The following is a 20,369-nucleotide window of genomic DNA, read 5'->3' as shown; positions in this document are numbered from 1 at the left end:
CGCGTGCAACAATGCACGAGCCTCTGGTCTCCAAAATAAAAGCACTTGATTTGATAACGGCGGGTTTCTGTTCTTCCCAAATGTGTTTGGACTCTGTTTTATCGCCTCACTATTTAAAAAAAAAAAAAGATAAAATAAAATTAGGAGGGAAAGGCAGACAATTGAACTTTTTGCTTTCTAACAGTTCTGAAATCACAAAGTAGCGAAAGAAAGGAAAATTATTCACAGTATCAACAGTTTTTGTTTGTTTTGTTGTTTTTGTGTGTTTTGCTTTTAAGCAAAGAGCAACAAGTATAAAATCTTTCAGAGTGAGCAACAAGCTCTTTGCATCACACACTTAAGAAAAACAAAAAACAAAAACCCATTGACATTGAAAAATTCTTTTTTTAAAACCAAAATGTAACTCAAAATTTCGGGTTATTAACTTAGAATCTCGTCTTAATAACCCAATTAATCCAAGTCGTTTTCTCAGTTTTCAGGTATTATTGTGATTTATTGACTTAGGTCGGGGGTGGGGACCCATGTCAATATATATTTGCAAAAAGCCACTGAATAAAATCATCAAATTCCATAAATTTCTTAAACATCTTAGCACCAATACTAAATGAAATGTTTACAAATGTTTTCATTCATTCATTCATTGATATTTTTGCTGTATATTTTATATTAATGTGCATTAAACTTTGTATAGTAAATGCGAGGCAAACAGAATGCAGTATAAACACACACAAACAAATACAGGTTAAAGGTATAAAGGAAAATTGTTCCCTACTGTATTTCAAGGCAGTTTTCCTGACTCCTCATTAGCTTAAATGGAAACTAAATTTGTGTTAATAGTCTCGTGTGATAGCGGGAGAGACCAACGTAAGATGAAGTATTGCTCGAGTTTATGCAAAAAGGGAGGAATTTATTCTTTTTAATCCGATTTTTAGAATCCTGTTTGAATCTTGCAAGCCCGCAGTTTTACACTGAAAGGTCCCACCTGGAAGTGGCTCATTCACTGGAGTGAGATCGGCCGGACTGAGGCGAGGCCCCTTTTCGCCATTCTGCTCCGCTGTGCGAAAACCAACGTTACATCCCAGACTGCACAACATCTGGACAGCTGCAACAGTGATCGTGTGACGCACATCTGGTGGAAGAGAGGGCACAGTGATGCTGGGCATTACAGAAATGACAAACGGGTGAGCGATTTGTTAAAAAGTTTTATTTTTTCTAAAAAGGGAGAAATTGGTCTGAAAAGTTGACAGTCCGCTATGCTCTGTTCTTTTGTGGAGTGGAAAACTGCAGTTTGGTAATTTATAGGTCATCCAAGGCGGTTTGACCCTTTTAAAATACACAATGTACTTCAGAGGCAATACTCTAAAATAGATGTAATAGTAAAGATAATTAGTAACACAGTCATATTTATTGTATTGCATCTTTAGACACAACTTAAGCTCCTCTGTAGCGCCTCCTACCTAGTTACTTTCACTGTGGGAAAAGGTAACGTAGTTTTTTTTATAACATATGATTAGAAGTAAAACACGTCCAGCTATCACATGGAAAATGATACGTAATCAGAAGTAGGTTTGGTTTAAGAAACCTCTGTTTTAAAGAGCGGTTTAATCTGTTTGGTCTGTTGCTCTGTGTGGCCGACGACATGGTCTGGAGGTTTGAAAATGATGTTACCTTATGTTTGAATATTTTTAATAATTGCAACAAATCTTCTAAAGAGCATTGCTGTTTTTTAATGACTTTAATTTTTCAATTTTATCCAAGTTTTCCATTTTGCACTGTTAAAGATATAGTGTTTATATGACGGTGCAGAATTTAGGCCACAAAATCTGGAGTTTTTAGCCTTGCACCAAATGAAAATCTCCAAGACAGATTTTTTTGAAAATTTGGGTTTATATTTAATACATTTTTGTTGACCTGGTACTCATGTGTGCAAGTCAGTGATGCATGCCCTTCTCACACCCACAGGTCTGTTTTCCACCAGGAAAACAACCCTGCAGGTTTTTCCAAAAGCACAAAACCTTGAGAATATTTTTCTCCAAAGGGAGGCATTATATATTTTTGTGGATGTTTTCTTCTTTTTTTTTTAAACGGAGGAGGATGTTCCTCTTCTCTGTGACCTCCACCCTGCCCTGGAATGTTCATATAAAGAAACTGGACAGTACTGCTTTCCAAATCACTTCCTGTCTAAACAGTCCCCTTGGGACTGCTGTTCAGAGCAGTAGTTTCTCCACACAGCGTGAATGCTTCTGCAGAATTAATTATGGGTTAGGATGAATATGGCTTTTATAAAGCACTAAAAGCTCTAAGATGACTAGCCCTTCTAAAAGCCTGAGGATTGCTGCATTCCCATTGCATTACATTTTTATCTGATCACACGTTCTGTTGATACAACCAGAGCTTAGACCAGCGTCTCGGTCTCCAGTGTGGACTTGTCCTTGTTTGGAAGCAGTCAAGTTGCGTGATGGTGGATTTAACCGTGTGGGCGATTATTCATACTGTGCTTAATCACTCTGAAATGCAGGAGTTATTTAAACAATTCAGGTTTTAAAAGAAGAAAAATAAGTTCAGTTGGGTTTTTTTCTCCAACATAGTTCCTTCTTATATATTTGATCATTAATTGTTGGAAAAATCTCCATGCACCATTAAGTAATTTATTGAGTCAGCTTTCTCTAATTGTCCACACTGACTGTTGCCTCACAGTGAGAACCTACCTCTTACCGCTCATTAAAAAGTATTTATAGTCATGGGAAAAAAAACAAAGTACACGCCATGTTTCAGTAGCTTGTAGAGCCACATTTAGCAGCAATAAGTCAAATGAATTGTTCTCTGTATGACTTTATCAGTCTGTCAGATCATTGTGGAGGAATTTGGCGTTGCTTCAGTTCATTGAGGTTCGTGGGCATTTGTTTATGCACAGCTCACTTAAGGTTCCACCACAGGATTTCAACGCCTGGGCTATTGCAGCATGCAGATTCATTTCTTTTCAGTCATTCTGTCATGGATTCACTGCTGTGCTCAGGATCATTGTCCCGTTCCAGTTTTAGCTGTCGGACAGATGTCCTCACATTTGACTCTAGAATACTTTGGTTTACAGAGGAGTTCTTGGTCGATCCAGGTGCCAGATCACACATGCCTCCCTTCACGCTATGCACGACAGTTGGTATGAGGTGTTTGGATTTTGCCAAAGGTGGAGCTGTGTAGTATTGTCAAAAGTCTTAACTTTGGATTCATGTCTTCCACAAATCTTGTGGTTTGTGCAGATGCAGCGTTGCAAACCTAAGTCGTGCTGCCAGGTTTTGTTTTGTTTGTTTTTTAGAGAGATGAGGCTTTCTCCTGGAAACCCTTCCTAACAACACATACTTTATCCAGTCTTTAACATTTAACATGCTAAATTCTGGCATTGGGGTGAATTTGAATAAAGTCAAAATAAAAAGAAGATGACTTTGTAACTGATGCAGCAGTTAGCCTCAGTCACAGTAATTAATGAAGGTAACGTCTCCACAGCAAGAGTTTTTTCTTGGTTAATGACTAATTGCTACTAATATATTAAAAGCAATGAAGTTGTGTTACTTTATCTAACAGAAGTCTTTGCATTTTCCTGTTGCTTTTTAAAATTATTATTAATGAGCAAAATTTTATATTACACTTAAGTAAATCAAACCCCCCAAAAAACTGAAAAAACCCCATTGTTTTTTGTTTTGTTTTTTTCCTTTTGGGGGCGCCAAAGTTCTTTCCTACAGGTAGAAACCATTCATGCCACAGTGCTGCTCTAAAACACTATGGTTCCTCTTTGTAAGTACGCTGAAGGATTGTCTGCGGCTTATATGAAACCCTGCTGATGTTTTTAGCCTCTGGTTTGCAACGTATTAGAGTGTTTGACAGGAAAAAGCACAGACTTCTGCCTTTAACTCTTTCCCCCATAAAGATGACATTTGACAGCCTACCCTGTAACCCTAATGATGAGTTTTGACACCTCAGGATATATCTATAAAGATGCAATTTCATGACCATTAGTTTCTGTGTTTTTCCTCTCTGCAGAGGCAGAGACCACTCTCACTAAAATCTGATGTACACTCAGTCATTTTGTTCTATAAGCAGGCCTGAAAATACTACAGAAGCTGCTCAGTTCAGAAGAGCGCTTGAAATGTTACTCCTAGAAGGCTTTTAAGAGGTAAAGGGGTTAATAAAAGCTCCAGTCATGCCTGCTGTCATGTGTAGTCACCTCTCAAAGGCTCATTCAGAGCAAGAAAAACTCTTCTGTTAGTTAGCTGGGAGCCTGACCGATGCACGGGGAAGTATGGACCAACAGGATGTGTAATAATCGTACAGTAATTGCAAAAGTTCCTCAGTGGTGTGTGTGTGTGTGTGTGTGTGTGTGTGAAAAAATGGCCTTTAAATAGGGTGAGCCAGATGTAGCTATTATTAATCCTGCAGACAGAAGAAGAAGTAGCTACTTTTGGCTGCTTTGTTGTTTATAGCTCACGTTTGATTTGGCAGATTTTTTTTTCTCATCCTGACACCTGACACCTGACACATCCCCAAAGGGATCTGTGTTTCCTCCTGGGATCAAACCGGGAATCTTTTGCTACAAGAGACTGCGAGCTAAAGATTCCCTACACACTGTGCATGACTTGAGTTCCTCCTCCTTGATTATTTGTATCAAGATTAGCTTGCAATATGTTGTACTGAACATCAGGACTTTTTAAAATTATTATTTTAATGTGATATGCATTTGTGAAGATATGAGAAAATATCTTTTTTTCTCTCTGTCTGTATCCAGTGATAATGGTAGTGAATCTTTCCAAAGAATTTATGTATCCAGACAGTTAATCTAAGTTGAATCAGGGAACTGAAAAACTGAACCAATCATATTGTTGGCAGATATTGTTGAGGAGATATTTAGTAATCTCTTTTGTCTCATCACAGTCAAACAGCCTGTTGTTAGACATATGAAGGCACACCCATCACTATGATGAATCCCTCACACACACACGATATAACATGAGCTCAGCCTGTGGTTTATTGGGTTTTACCCTCTTGATTAAAACTGAGAGAAACGCTACATTTCACAGCTCTGTGAGAATTACTTTATTATCAACGCTCCTTCGTCGACGGCTCTTCGCGCCACCTCGTTCCTCCATTTTCCCCTTTTTCCATGTGACCTTTTATCTCGCCTCCTCACACGCTGACTTCATCCTGGCAAACAGTCTTCGAGCCAGTGGCCTGAACAACGCCTCCCCCCCCCCCATCACTCTCAAACACACACAGTGCTGACATGTAGACACAAGTGACCACAACCACACACAGCTGTGAACAGGAAGTGATGTGGCCGTGTCGACTGAGATAACGGTTGCTAGAGCGTTTGCAGTTATAGTAAAGCGGACTTTGCACCAACGGCCGAAATATTCTAACTGCAGTCTGACAAAATATTGGTAAGATGTTTTTTTTTTTACATTTCATTATCGCTTTTTGTGATTTTAGCAGCTGCAAGGCTTTACTACATGCACCAGTGAAAGACATGTCAGGGTGTTCCTCTGTTTTAGTTGTCTGTGCTTCCTCATGCAGGTGTAAATCTTGGCAAGAATCAATTTGTTATTTTAATTTAACATTATATAGTGTACCTATTTGCCCCCTTTGCCTTCAGAAATTGCCTTCAACAAACAGTTGTTGCAGATTTGTCAGCTGCACAATCTCCTGTCTTCCACCACATCTCAAAGGTGCTTTATTGGTTTGACATCTGGTGACTGTGGAGTACAGACAACCCAGTGTTAGGTGGTCAAAATAACAGGTTGAGATGTTTGGGCTTTGTGGCATGGCTGGAAACAGGAAACAGAAAATGAGTACACCGTGGTCATAAAGGGATGGACATGGTCACAAAGAAGGCTCAGGTAGGCTGTGGCACTTAAATGATGCACAGTTGATACTTAAGGGTCTGAAGTCTTTGCCTTCTTCTTTCTGCTTTTTTGGGGTCGGCACAGCAGATCATCTTCCTCCATCTCATCCTGACCCTGCCATCCTCTGTCACACCTATGCGTGCATGTCCTCCTTTACTACAGCCACAAATCTCCTCTGTGATCCTCCTCTTGTCTTGCAGCTTTGTCTTCAACATCTTTTGTCCAGTATATTCACTCTGCACATGTCCAAACCATCTTAGTCTTGTGTCTCCCACTATGTCGCTAAAACCCTCAACCTGAGCTGTCCCTCTGATGTACTCATTTCTAATCTTGTCCCATCTGGTTACACGTAATGAAAATCTTAACCTCTGCCTCCGATCTTTTTTTCTGTGCCACGCCCTGCAAACCATCATTGCATATTTCATAGTAGGGTTCACTACCATCTTGTACACCTTCTCTTTCACTCTTGCTCCCATCCTTTTCTCACAAATCAGCCCTGACACTTATCTCCACCCAACCCTCCTTGCCTGCGCTCTCTCCTCCATCTCTCTTGTGCAGTCTGTTGCTTTGGTTGATTGACCCCAGGTATTAAAATTCATCTACCCTCAACTTGTATCCCTCTCATTCACACACATTTATTCTGTTTCTTCTACTGACTTTCATTCCTCTTTTCTGCAGACATGTGAGTGAGTGTATATCAGTGGTTTTAGGTGTGCTAAAAGCAGTAATTCCACTGTCAGCTTATTGTTGTATAACATATTAATCATCATTGTGATGAAGTTTGTTCTCTGGTATGAACGTAGACCACACATAGGCACGCAGCACTGCCATGCAACACCTTAAATTAAACGAGAAGCAGCATTGTGCTACTGTTAGCACTGTTTCTTAATCCCCCTGTGATGTGTTTCATCTCTTACCTGCAGTGGTGCATGTCACACAAACCGAATATGAAAAGCGTTGGAGTAGCTGTAATATCAGTAACAGCCACACAGTGGCAGTGTGTTCATGGTGGAAGGCTTGTTAAGCTTGTGGGAAATGTCTGCTCAGCTTGTGTGAGTGTGTGCTGATGACGATGAGTCAGTCTCAACTCAACATTTCCCCTTAAATTCCACATTGCACAAATGACATTGCACAACATCACTTTTCCTCTTTTCGAAATACAGATGGCACGCTTTTATTCGTTCCGAGGAAACATTTCGAAACTGACTGAAGCATGTGAAGAGTGTGGAAGAAAGAGAGAGAACGGTCTGGGATTCATCATGAGTGTTATGGCATACTGAGACATGTCAGCCGGAGCTGCTGTGACCCTGTTCCAGCTGCTCCAGGATGTGAAGCTGACATTAAATTTCAAAATTCACACTCTGTGGATGAGTGTGTGTGTGTGAGCGAGCGTTTGTTAAGGCTACGTGGAATGCTGAACAGGTCAAGGCAGGCTGTTGAAGGTGAATCTGTGGGGTGGAAATGTTGCGTGTAGTTGTCTGTACATAATGAGGAGATACATGATTTTTGTCAGCCGTCAAACAGCTTTCAAACCTGAGCTGTACCTTTGCATCTCTAACGGTCAGTTTATTTAACATAAACATCATAAAAAGAACTCCTAAGAAAGCAATCAGAATTAACTCATGAGAAGTAGTAGGTTGTTCTATAGCCAGCACCTGTATAGCTGAGCTGTTAACTTTCTAGTAAATGTGCTAATAAACAAAAATTAAATAAATGAAATAATTGTTTTAAAGGTGTTTTGACACCTCTCCTTTTTAGTCTGATTAGATCGACCTGTGGTTGCTTTGTGCAGATGTTAACACCAAACCAGGTGCACCGGGAGATGAAGTTAAATGAATGAGTCACATGAACTCCAAAGCGGTTCATTTATGGTGACACCATGATCCAACCCAGCTACCTGTTGTGCTCTGCAAGTTTGAACTAAACACCTTCCTGTTGTAGCCAGGTATGCTATCTGGCATGTTTCAGAGTACCACAGATGTTTAGAGTACAAAAACTCTAGGAACTAGCCATAAAATGAGTAAAACTGCCCAGACAAAGAAGAATGTTGGTTAGTTCTCTGTCTTATCTACTAGTTTAGAACATAGCACCTTCTTCAAGCCCAGCAGACTGAGTAGGCATGTGCAAGAGTAGCTGCAGATACATAAGTATATCCTTTTAAAATCCTCCAATGAAATAAGAGAACGTAACCTTATATTTGTTTTGTGGGCAGTAAAATATTTAAATTAGGTTTTTTTTACATGTTAAGTGTGAATAAGAGTAACTGCTAATAGTGTGCCCTGCGACCAGACATTTAAGTATTTAAATTTAGGCGCAGGGCAGAGGCAAACAGGCCATCTGTGCAGTATAGTCTTCTTTTAGGTAAAGACAACCTTCCTACCTTTTCATACAAGATGTAACGTGAGGGACAAAAGACTCAACTGTGGCAAAGCGCAGCAGGATCAGGGGGCTTCAAGGACGACAAAGAAATATGCATGTGATCGGTAGACTGCACTTTTGCACATATAAACACACAGAGCAAGAAGTCACGCACCCTTCGACTTTATACCTCAGGAAATGCTCTGTGTGAGGGAGCTTCCTCGATAGAGCGTGCAGGTAGTCAGTTGATGGCTGTGAATGCTGTTTACCGAACCCCGTCCCTTCTTTGATGACATCACAGCTTCATGTTTTGAGAGGTCTGCGCCTGAATATCTGTTGTGGTTTGTGTTCGCTGGAGAGGAGCCCTTCCCACATAAGCGCTCCCACATAGTGCTGCGATGAATTATTCATAGAGTGACATTTTGCTTTTTCTCAATAGTTTGTTCTTTGTTGCTGGGAAATAATTTCAGTTTACAAAAGAGAAGCCGAAGCCGTGAAAATAGTATCCGTACCGACCCGTGTACCCGTGATCAGATATCAGCGCTGGTCCTTACTGCGTTCCAAAGTACAAGAAGTTTGAAGTTTGGCCGTTAGAAGATCACGGTGTCGTGAGGTTGTTGTGTGCTTTCGTTGTGCGCAGTTTAAATCTTGTTTTGTGTTATTTTAATGAAATTTTTAGTGACATGAACTATTTAATTTTATATAATTACTTCAATCCTTCTTATATTCCTGTCACCGATCATAATAAAGTAGGTTTTTACAGTTTCTTTATGAACAAACAAGACATTTACAAATACTTACTGGCAATATTGACATTTTTTTACTTTAAAGCTCCGACATGAATGCCTTCTTCAGGATTATACACAAGGCACTCACACTCTGCCGTTGCATATTTGTATTCTAAGTGTGAGAAAATAAATCTTCTTCTTCTTATCAGCCGTTCATGCCTTTTCTTCTCCAGCTTGTTGTTTTGCTGTAAAGAGAATGCTGAGGCAGAGAGATGTAGGAGGCGAACAGAGACTGCGTTGACAGTGCAGAAAGGTCGAGGACTCTTCTTCTTCTTCTTTTGTCTCCTCCTTCCTGTGATGCATTCCCCCCCTTCTACCTGCTGCAGGAGGGGGAGGGGGGAGCATATGTTTTTTGATAGGTGTGTAACCACATAACCACACCTCTGTGTGCTCAAGGGTGTGAGCCCTGGAGGTGTATTTGAGGGACAAGTACCGGAGTGAGACGAGACTCAACAATTCGTACTGGGGACTGAGTGTTTTCAGCCGACGAGAGGTAGGAAGGAAGGAAGGAAGAGAGGGAGGGAGAGAGAGAAAGCAAGGCAAAGGGGAGATGAACTCTTTGAGGCTGAAAGAGTTGTCAAACTCAGACTTGTACAGACGGAGGAAGGAAAAACCAGACAATGGAAATGTCAGCGAGAGTTTGGCTTGGGACAGCTACAGGTGGGTGCAAACTGTCACATTTACGGTGAGAAATAACGATTTATGCACACAATTTACTTGCGTCATAGTGTGTGTTGTATTGGCCGACATGTGATCGTCAGTCTGTAGCACTCAGTTTTTAGTAAGTGTGGTCTACGCAGGGCGTTGAGCCCACTTTGGTTTTCACACATGTAAATAGTTTTTAATGGCTCAACAATGACACTTAGCATTTCAAATAAGAAACCATTAAGACTGTGCAGGTTCTTCAAAGGTCATGTCAAGTACTGCAGTGTGCTTACAGAAGTGTTTGGCGAGCTAACAAATGATTAACTTCTTCAAATCTGTTTTTGAAGTCTTTGTTCGATGTTTCTTTTAGGGTTTAATCTCGGTTCACAAACATTGATTTTTAGTGTGGGGTCCAAGTGTTGTCAAACTTATCAGCTTCCTTATCATCAGCACTGACTTGCAGTCTCACATAAAATAACAAATCTGGTGTGTGGTATACTACAGATACTTATCTTTACTACAGGCTCTTTGAAGAAAAGTACTTACCGATGTGCTGCGTATTAGCATGGATGGATAAGGTGATATTTTCTGTGGTGTTTGAACAGTAAATATTGTGGTTGATGGTTGAATTCCTGTGAGTTATGTGAGCAGCAGCAGCAACAGATGTGTACATGTACAGACTTTTGCAATATTGGTTTTTACAATATGATAACATCAGTTTTGGATGTTGGTTGGTTTCTCTCTCTGTCTCTTCCGCTGTCGCTCTCCTCTGGTGTGTCTCTGCGAGTGTGTGTGAGATGCTGAGTCGTATGTGGAATGCAAAAATGTCAGGAATGCGGACAGAAAGAGGGCTCTCTTCAGAGGTGTGTTGAGCCTAACCAAAAAAAAAGAAGCTCCTTCCTCGCCCTGTAACCCTGCAAAAGGGTTTGTGGAGCACATGGTGCAATTAACATTTAAACAACTAAATTAAAATCAAACCTTTGGTGAGGCAATAACATCCGACTCAGCAGGGCCACTGTGTTTAACAGGTATTCAAATGCAGTGTCACAGACAGCTTATATGAATATAGTGCATAAAAAATAACAAATTTATTAAATATCTCTGTGACAGTTGTGACTGTGCAGTGTTTGTATTTATCTATAATTACATTTAGGCAGCATCAATAAATGATAAGACTGCTTTAAACTACAGAAGTCAAAAGTTAGGACACTCAAAAAACACTGGTGAGAAAGACAGTGTGCATTTATTTACTCCAGTATTTCTGATCCACTCTGTCATGGTGTTTGCTCTGTGTTGTAGCGTCCTGATGACACCCAGTTTGTGGTTCAAACATTAAATACTGGTCCATATGCATTGGTTTATAGTACACATTAGCTTTTAAATGTCCCCCATTACTGATGGAAATCTCACAGTCTAAGAAGGCTAACCTGCCACTTTTCATATCCTCCCTGGTGAATTTGATGTGTTGGTCCACCGAGTTAATGTAATCAGTGAATTGTGGTACGTCCTGAGATTTGATTTTCACCCAGGACTTATCCACATACCTGAACCAATGACTTGGTGGTGTTCCAGGGTAGGATAACAAAGCCCTCTTTTCCACTTCTTCCATGTACGAGTTGGCCACAATGGGTGAAACTGGGGAACCCATAGCACACCCATTTTTCTACCTTTATCACTGAAACAGGTGGAATGAAGACACAAAAGCAAACACACGTGGTCGATGCTGACCATCCTGTAATGTCTTACGAACTACCTCCAACGCTTCCGTGACTGGGATGCAAGTGAAGAGAGATGTAACATCGTATGAGACCATTGTTTCATCTGCCTCCATAATAACATCTCTCAGCTTCTCAACAAAATCCAAGGTGTTCTGAATGTGGTGTTCAGAGCTGCCTACTAACAGGTTGCGGATTGAAACTTTGAGATGGTATAGGTGACTGAGTTGATCACACAGACAGTTGGTACACCCTGTTTATGTATCTTCGGTAAACCATACAGACTTGGTGCAGATTCTCCTGGGTATAGCCTGTGGTATGAGGTCCGGTCAATAGCTAATGGCTTCAGACAATCTAACACCCTCTTCTTGTAACCACTTCCTGGGTCTTGTTTCAGGGGCTCATTAGTATTTTTGTCACTAAGCAGTAACAACATTTTCTCATGATAGTCTTTCTGGTTTAGCACAACCGTGCACCTACCCTTGACTGCCAGAGGGATGATAATGTTGTTGTCATTGCTAAGTGATGTGAGTGAGGAAACGTTTCTCCCACTGAAAACGCTACGTCCAGATGAACAGAATCAACTTTTTGGGAACCTTCCTCAATGACGAGTTTGACGTCAACATATATCAATAAAGATGCGGCTTGACGACCACAGGGTCTGGGTTTTTTCAAGCCCTAATAAGCTTATGCACAGCTCATGCATACCCAGTCATATTCCTCTAGAAGCAGGCTTGAAATATGACACAAACTGCACAGTTCAACTAAGAGGAACATGGGCTATTCCTAGCAGGCGTCCAAGGGGGAAAGAGATAATATTTATATTTCAGAAAGAAATATAACCAATGAAACAGTGCTACAGGATTTAACAGTGGCAGGTTATCCTTAATTTTCTGACCTATTTTTGGTGCCAGACTTGTCCGATAAATTTTCAACAAAACCGAAATGAAGCAGATGCTGTAAGTAAAGCTGATCATAGAGAACCTTAACAAGCAAATCAGAAGAGCAAAATGAATCATTAAAAACACAAAGAAGGAAACACTTATCAAACTGATTAAAGGTTTGGGTGGAAACGGTTTTTATTTGATTACCTAATCATTTGTTTATATAGGTATGAATCCCATGACAACTCATGTACTGTTGACTATCCGTGTGAGGGAATAATAGTTAATATCACAAAAAAGGTTCTGCTTAAAGAATAGTAAATACTAGTCTACCTTGAGTTTTATGAGTGTGTGAATAACCTCTTACTTCAATATTGGTTGTGTGGTTTGGCTACAGGGGTGGCCACATTTTAGTCTCTGTTGTCCGTGGCCATGGCCACCCCTTACCTCCGGCCCTGCAGTTAGATCCGCCTACACACTTCCACTCGTCGTCATCAGAATTACGTGGAGCAGTTGCAATGTTGACAAAGAAAACAAACACCGCAATTTCAAAGATTAGATTACATTTACATTTTCCAAACCAAAAAAACATCCATAACTATGTAAAAATTATTTATTCGTTACATGTAATGATCAGTTGATTCATATTTATTGGGGATGGGGTGATGTTAAATAATCTTTAAAGGAAGATGAAGATTGCAACTTGCTAGTAACTCTGCACTAATAACAAAGAGCATGTGACATGTTGCTGTTATGCTTTGTGTGTTTTTCCTGTCCTGGGCAGTTAAGTGGGATTGAACATTTGATAGTGGAGGTCAAAGTGGCCCTCAGGACAAAACGCCCAAAACAAAGGAAATGTTAGTCATGAATTATGTTTGCACACTCATCGATTCACTCAGTTTTACATGTTTGTGTGCACTTCTATGCTTGTGCTGGTGTGTGTACACTTGACTCGGTGCCAAAGGTTTTGCTCAAAGAGACCTCAGGTCTGTGTTTCCATGGCTGCTGTTGACACTGCGAGTATGTTACAGGGCGTGTGTTAGATTGGTTTCTTTGGTCTGAGACTCCTTGTGTTGCATCAGCTGAGAGGAATCAGGACTGCTGCTGATTCCAGTTTTAAAGCGTGTCTGCAGAAAGAGGCCAATTAAGCCTATAGTAATATACATTTAAACATAAATGTTCTGTATTATATTGTATGAATAAATGACCTGCATTGTTATTATATATATATGTATATATATATATATATATATATATATATATGTGTGTGTGGAGGGTGAAGGTAACGGTGGTCCCCGTGGTAATCGGAGCACTAGGTGCGGTGACTCCCAAGCTAGGCGAGTGGCTCCAGCAGATCCCGGGAACAACATCGGAGATCTCTGTCCAGAAGAGCGCAGTCCTGGGAACAGCTAAGATACTGTGCAGGACCCTCAAGCTCCCAGGCCTCTGGTAGAGGACCCGAGCTTGAAGGATAAACCGCCCGCAGGGGCGAGATGGGTGTTATATATATATGAACAACAAAATCTGGTTAGGTTCCATCTTAAGATTAAAAACCAAATAAAATAGAAATAATTAAAAATAATTAAAAAATGAGAGTCGTGCCGACCCTTGTCCTTTGTTGAAAGTGCCAACAATGTTGAAAGTGCCAACAATGAGCACCAGAATTCGGATACGGAGCAGTGGAAGAAGGAGGCCTGGTTTCTTTTACATCACATGGATGGCCTGGTGCATGTGCATGGCATACCGGGTGAACATCTGGCACCAGGATGCCCTGTAGGAAGAAGGCAGTGTGGACAATGTTCTGCTGAGAAAACTTGGGTCCTGCCATCTATCTGGATGTTAGTTTGACACATACCACAAACTTAAGCAACGCTTCAAATCCAATAGTGGATCTGACCCATTGGAGTACTCCTTGATAGCTATAGCCTCTTTCAACAGGATGACACGCCCTACTACAAAGCAGAAATGTTTCAGGAATGGTTTGAGGAGCACAACAATGAGTTTGAGGTTGTTGACTTAGCCTCCAAATTCTCCAGATCTCAATCCAATCAAGTATTTGTTGACTGTGTGGGTCAAACAAGTCTGATCCATGAAGGTCCTACGTCACTGATCAGTGCTGTTAAAATCTTGGTGCTAGATACCATGGCACACCTTCAGGGGTCTAGTGAAGTCCATGCCTCGACAGGTCAGAGCTCTTTTGGCAGCAAAAGGGGGACCAACACAATATTAGGCAGATCTTCATAATGTTATGCCTGATCGGTGTATGCTCCCGAACTCTGCTGAAGCTCTGCCGTGTTTATTTGCTCATTTGAAAAATAGAGGACCTGTATTTGTGTTTTTAGGATAAGCTAGTCAAAAAAGTGCACATCTAAACATCAGCTCCTTTGTGATCAATGGATGCTTATCATGAGTGCCAAGGGCTCGGACAGTGATAGAGTCTATAAAGGGATCAAATGTTGGTTCAGCACATCTAACGTTCGTTTGGAAAAAAAAAAGAAAAAAGAAAAAACTTCTAAAATAAATAATTTGTTTACTTTGTTTTATATAATTTTACACTCCAAGACTACTGATGTTTCTTGTCTTATTTGTTAATAATTCATGAGTTTTTTTACATTTTATAAAAAGAAAAGGTCTCAAATATTGTACACAGAAATCATAAAGAAAAAATCTCTTATTCTTTTTCTGTCTAATGTCTAAATATTCTCCACGGTTGGAGACAAGCCCAGGTCATTTGATTGGAACCTGACCTGTGAACCCTCCAGTGATTCCCCCTCTCCAGACTTTTATTAGCACTGGTCATTTATAGCACTCTTTCAAGCTAATGCTGGACACACGATCCCGAGTGTCCCATGTTCTGGTTTTGGTTGAGGATTAAGATAAGATACATGATTTTTTTGTGGCAAACAATTCAAACCACAAAACAAAATACAGATTACATAATTCACAACACTGCAAAACTACTTTTTCAGAGCTTTCGCCCTGGCATGATGATGCTGACACTGTACCACACTCACTGACCCTTAATTTAAGTGAAAACTGTTGCTAATGATAGCTTAAAACTAGATTATTTAATTTCTTGACAGGTTGTATTATTTACTTTATGTTATGCAACCGATGCTGACACAGATATTTGTTCAGTTAAAAATCGAATATGACGAACCAATAACATATCTATGAAAATATTTTTTTCTTTCAGATACACAAACACATTGCCTTAGCATTTGTTTTATTTGGTTATTTATTTATGTGTTTAAACTCGTCTCGCCTCAACTCTTCTTGGATCAGTTGGTTTTTGTGTTTGTTCCAAACACATGTTGCCAACTGGAAATGTGTCAGGAAAAAAGTCTCAGATTACCCGTTTACGCAGATAACTCTGACTCTGCTCTGCTCATCCATTCTGTTGCCATGAGGGGAAGTTGCGGAGAGCCCTCTGGTGGGCAAAATTAGCAAAATCAATACTCATAACATGGTTAAAGGTTGTTTTTTCCATCTTGCCTTTACTTTTTAAATAAATTTTTAAAATCTGTGTTCAATTCTGAAATTAAAACAGCAATTGTCTTTCGTGGATGCCTTGATTATTTCCCTGATTATAACAGCTGGAAGACAGGCTACACTGATCCCCGTATTAGAGTATCTTTTTTTAACCCTCAGTAGTGCTTGACACTATTACATCAGATTTAACAAGGAGTGAATGAAGCCTAAAAATCCTGTCCTGCTAAAGGAACACACCAGAGACATTTAGCCAACTGCTGACAGTTGCTGTAGCCAATTTTAAGCTCAGGTTGACGTTCATATCAACACTCACATTCTCTCTCTCTTCTCTTTCACCAGCATTGAGAAGCTCTTTGGCTGAGTGCTGGGATCAGACTATACACTAACTGTCCAATCTGACTGTAAAGAGCAACAAAACTCTGTCAGTTTTGTGTCTTGGATGCTTCAGGAGCCTAAGACAGAAAGTCCTGTGTGAAGGGTTTTTTTCACATATTCTAGTTTAGTTGTGTCTACAATGATCAATACAAACGAGAGGCACAGTTTGAGCGGTTTCATCTCCTCACATGTCTAAACATAGTCATTTTGAGTAATGACAAACTCTGCTCTAGGGTGAAGTCACTTGTTTGGCCTTTAAATAATATCTAGAGAAGAAAAGTTATAACAATTGAATTTTCTGGTTTCAGTATTGGCACATTCAATATTTTCAAATTGACACTATGGTTAGAAAATACCCAACTTGCAAAAACAACTATGGTCAGTGTGGGCACCAGAGAACTTGAATAATTGTTTATTCAAGTCTTTCATTTTTTAGGGTGGAACACTGTGCTGTGACTGTAATCAGGAGGAAAGCTTCCTGTTCAGCACCCACCCTGTGTCCATTGTGCCCCGGTCACTCAATACTTATTCCAAGTGGCTAAGATTCCCCGCACAGACCACGTGACATTATGATAGACAATGCTCTTTTCTGAAAAAGCTCTCGAGACTTTAAATAGTGCCCGGTGATATGTCTGGCTGATTATGTCATCATGTATGAATCCAGACTTTGTCTTTTGATGACAACCAGATTGTTCAGACATACCTACCAAGATGTCATCCATTGGTTAATATAGTCCTGTTGTGAAGCCTTGAGCTTTTTCACCATATTGATGTTTGGAAAGCAGGCATGACACATGAGGGGTAAATATGACTAGGAGCCACTTATCAGTACTTTACCCTACTTTACCCCTCTTTTCTTTACCCGAATCAAGAAAGTTATTTACAGATTAAAAGCCGCATATTATTCAGCAAGCTTAAAAATAGCAACTGAGACCATAAACTCACAAGAAACTCATTGCCTCAGGTTATAAATCAAAGCCTGTAGACTTTGATATAATCAGTTGTTTTTTGCAACGAGGGGAGTCGCCCATTCCTGGAAAGAAAGAATGCAGGTTTAAGGCATCTGCGTACTGGCAACCTTCCGATTACCCCCTGAGTCTCTACCTCCTGAGTTTACTTTGCTTACTTTCTCACTGGTTTGCATCTTCCTATCACAGATAGGCATCTTCTCCAGTGGCCAGTGGTTTCGTAACATCTTTCAGTCACTGTAAAACTACTATCGTACTTTAATAAAATATGAACAATGTCTTTACACCAGTTAGTATCTCTGGTGCGGCCTAGCAAGAGCACCAGTCACCTAGTTGCAAGCTTATGCGAGAAGAGGTATGAAAAAAATCTACGACTATGATGCTTTTAAAAACAAGCAAGAAAAAAAATGTGAGTAATAGACTTTGAATGTGAAGTTATGTAGCCTTCCTCTACCCCGAAGACAGAGTTGGCCTCTATCATGTATACAAACTCTCGCACACATACACAGACACAAAACAGCAGCTGCCAGTACCTAGTTTGGAGTCGAGGCTCCACTGGGTGTCTATTTGTAGAATGGAGTCATGTAGAAGACTTATACTGAAGGACTCCGAAATGTTTCAGCTGGACGCACAGTGACACGTGGGACTAGAACATCATGGTGCTGACGCTTTACAGGTTTAAGCAATCATCAGTCATCCCTTACTCCTGCTGGATTAACACACTGGCTGCTCTCCAGTGTGGAGAGTCAAACATGTTTGCCTCACTGGAGCGTATTTCCGGATATGGCCTGGTGTTGTTTTGATGGTTTGGGAAGTGGTCATTAATTTGAGATGCCAGCTTAGTGTAGCCACATAAAGAGCTATCAAAGAGAATTATGGTTTTAAAGGAATGCCCTTGGCTTGGACCAATATAGGATAGAAAGATGATTAACAAATTTATAATTGTAGCCCTGGTCAGCTTCTGATGTTTCAGACTGATATTGGAGAAGATTATTACTATTTTCCCAGTTGAATCCAAGTTTGAATCCTGCCGAGTCTTTTAAAGCCAAAAGCAGTTCATAAAAGGTGCTTTTGGAAACAGTGAATATGAAAGTGTTGAGGGATTCTGACTCAGGGAGGCAGCTTGTATTGATAAAACTTTTGCACAGAGTTTTGCAAGATTTTCACATGATACCAAACCTTTTTTTCTTGTGTGTGAATTTCCTGCTTTGCACAACAACACAACAGCTGGAAAGGGAAGAAACAGGGATGCTTGCGTGTAAAAATAATAATAATAATAATAACAAAGGGAATTGTGTGCAATTAAAGCCACTTCTGTTTTTTCCTGCATCTGTTAGTTACTTACCTCGTATCAGGAGGCTGATTACGCATTCAAGTCTGGCCCCTGCAGGCTTGCCGAGCACACTGCTGCTTGGTTTCTTTCACAACTGTGCTTATCCAGTGATGTCTTACATGAGATGGAATAAACAGTAATCTGTTACACTGTTATTCTCTCTGTTCCTGGCTTGTACTGGACTCTTTTAGGCTCTTTGCTTCGCTGTCTGACATTCCCGCTTTGCGCAATCCTCAGTTGGAGCCACATTGTTAGATCTCCCAGAAAGCTGAGAGCTCCAGCTGTTTAACACACACACAAACACACACACACAGATTGATAGCATGAGGAGATATCAGGCAAAGACTGTTTATATATAAGGGATTTCAAAAATTAAAATAATGCTCTGTGTGTGTGTAAGTGCGATCTGACACAGTGACCTCTGCCTGGACAGGCGTCAGGGTGGGCCTTTCAATTTCAGCAACCTGCCCAAGAATAGACAGCGAGTTTGGCAAAGTGTGTGTGTTGAGAGTTGATGGGGGAGTGAGAGAAAGGGGGGGAGTATGTCCATGAGAGAGGGTGTGTGTGTGTGTGTATGAGAGAGAGAGGGAGAGAGAGAGAGACTACTCCCAGCGTAGTGTGATTGGTGTTTTGCTCTCCTTCTTGCTATGTGGATTACGGCTCTCGCTGCCTACTGCATTCCTGCTGCTGGAAACGAACACTGAAGCATCCCAAAGCATTTTTACTGGAGTGTAAGGACTTTTAATAGCACTTCCCTTGAGCCGGCGGTAGACAGACTATTGCTGTTAACTCAGATAAGCATGGATATGAACGGACGTGGAATGCCTCCATCGATACCTGAGGATGGAGAAGCCGTACACCATGGTCCTCACAGCGAGATGAACGGCTACCATCAGAGGCTTCAGGGCGGTGGAGGAGATGGAGCAGAGGATGAGGTCCCCGTGTCCAAATCACAGAGGCGGAAAAGTGATGTGAAAGTCTACAAGGAGTTTTGTGATTTTTATGCTCGCTAGTAAGTAGATCGGAAGTAAGATTTTACTGTGACTTGGAGACTTCTAACCACAGAAATTCTGTGAGTGTAGTGAGAAAAGATATACCTCAGTGTAGGATGTTGAATGTGCAAATTGTGCCTTTAGTCTTATGCGTTCCCCTTTCAGCTGTTCCACCGCCAAAATATCACACCTTAGTTTATAAATCTCGACAGGACTTGGAGTTGTCTTCTTTGCCTGACTGTATGATGACTGGTATCATCTCATTCTCAGCTTAAGAATATGCTTTTTGTAACCAGCATGCCAATTGAAGTGGTAGCAGTGCACACAAAAAGGGATTATGACAGAGAAATTGTGGGTTAAAGACTTTGCTCTGCTCATTCGCTGACGTAGCGTTAGTGTGTTAACCCCGAGCTTACGGCCGTGTTACAGAATGTGAAGAATTCTGATTTATTTACTGGGTTTTATCAGCTTAAGCTTCCTTAGGTGCCATGTTTGTGCAGGGATTGCTCTGAGCGCTATAGGAGGGAGCACACAGGAAGAGTTATTTTTGTGCCAAGGGGGGGAGTTGTTATGCAAAGCAGAATATGCTGGCTGGCATTTGAAGTATGTGTGCCTGAAACACAGGAAGGCTAAATATACATACTTTATTTCTGACTGATCGGGGTACATCATCACATGTGGGAAAGCATGAATGTAGGGTCACCCACAGGTTTCTCCAAAGGACGCTTAGAGGCCTGTCATCAGGAAGCAGTAAATAGCGACAGAAGAGACAGAAAATTTTGTTTTAAGGAAAGCAAGAGCCGTTAGTCGTGTAAAACATTGAAGTGGACCTTTTCAATATAATATTTCTTTTCATGTGCTAAGACAGTCATTTCATCCATTCATTTTAGCTCTATCTTTGAGCCTGCCCCTCCCTGTAATCCAGCTT

The 20,369-nt window shown here is 40.7% G+C and overlaps 1 protein-coding gene across 5 annotated transcripts in view; it reads left to right on the top strand.

The window, feature by feature from the left end:
* The first annotated feature begins 995 nt into the window (after positions 1-995).
* The window catches only part of lims2 (LIM and senescent cell antigen-like domains 2), a 34,020-nt gene continuing 14,646 nt past the window's right edge, over positions 996-20,369 (top strand). The window contains exon 1 of one of the 5 annotated variants that reach the window (XM_005451977.4): positions 996-1,181. In XM_005451977.4, coding sequence (XP_005452034.1) covers positions 1,153-1,181 — 29 coding nt within the window. In that variant the 5' untranslated portion in view covers positions 996-1,152. Of the gene's footprint in view, positions 1,182-5,287; positions 5,430-9,418; positions 9,698-19,022; positions 19,462-20,369 lie in introns of those variants that run through there. The other 4 variants (XM_005451978.4, XM_005451976.4, XM_005451974.4 and 1 more) reach the window with 4 other exon arrangements.

The sequence above is a fragment of the Oreochromis niloticus genome, linkage group LG16, assembly GCF_001858045.2.
Source record: "Oreochromis niloticus isolate F11D_XX linkage group LG16, O_niloticus_UMD_NMBU, whole genome shotgun sequence".
Lineage (NCBI taxonomy): Eukaryota > Metazoa > Chordata > Actinopteri > Cichliformes > Cichlidae > Oreochromis > Oreochromis niloticus.
Note: the sequence above shows the minus strand (reverse complement) of the source record. Positions and strands in the feature narration are given on the sequence as shown.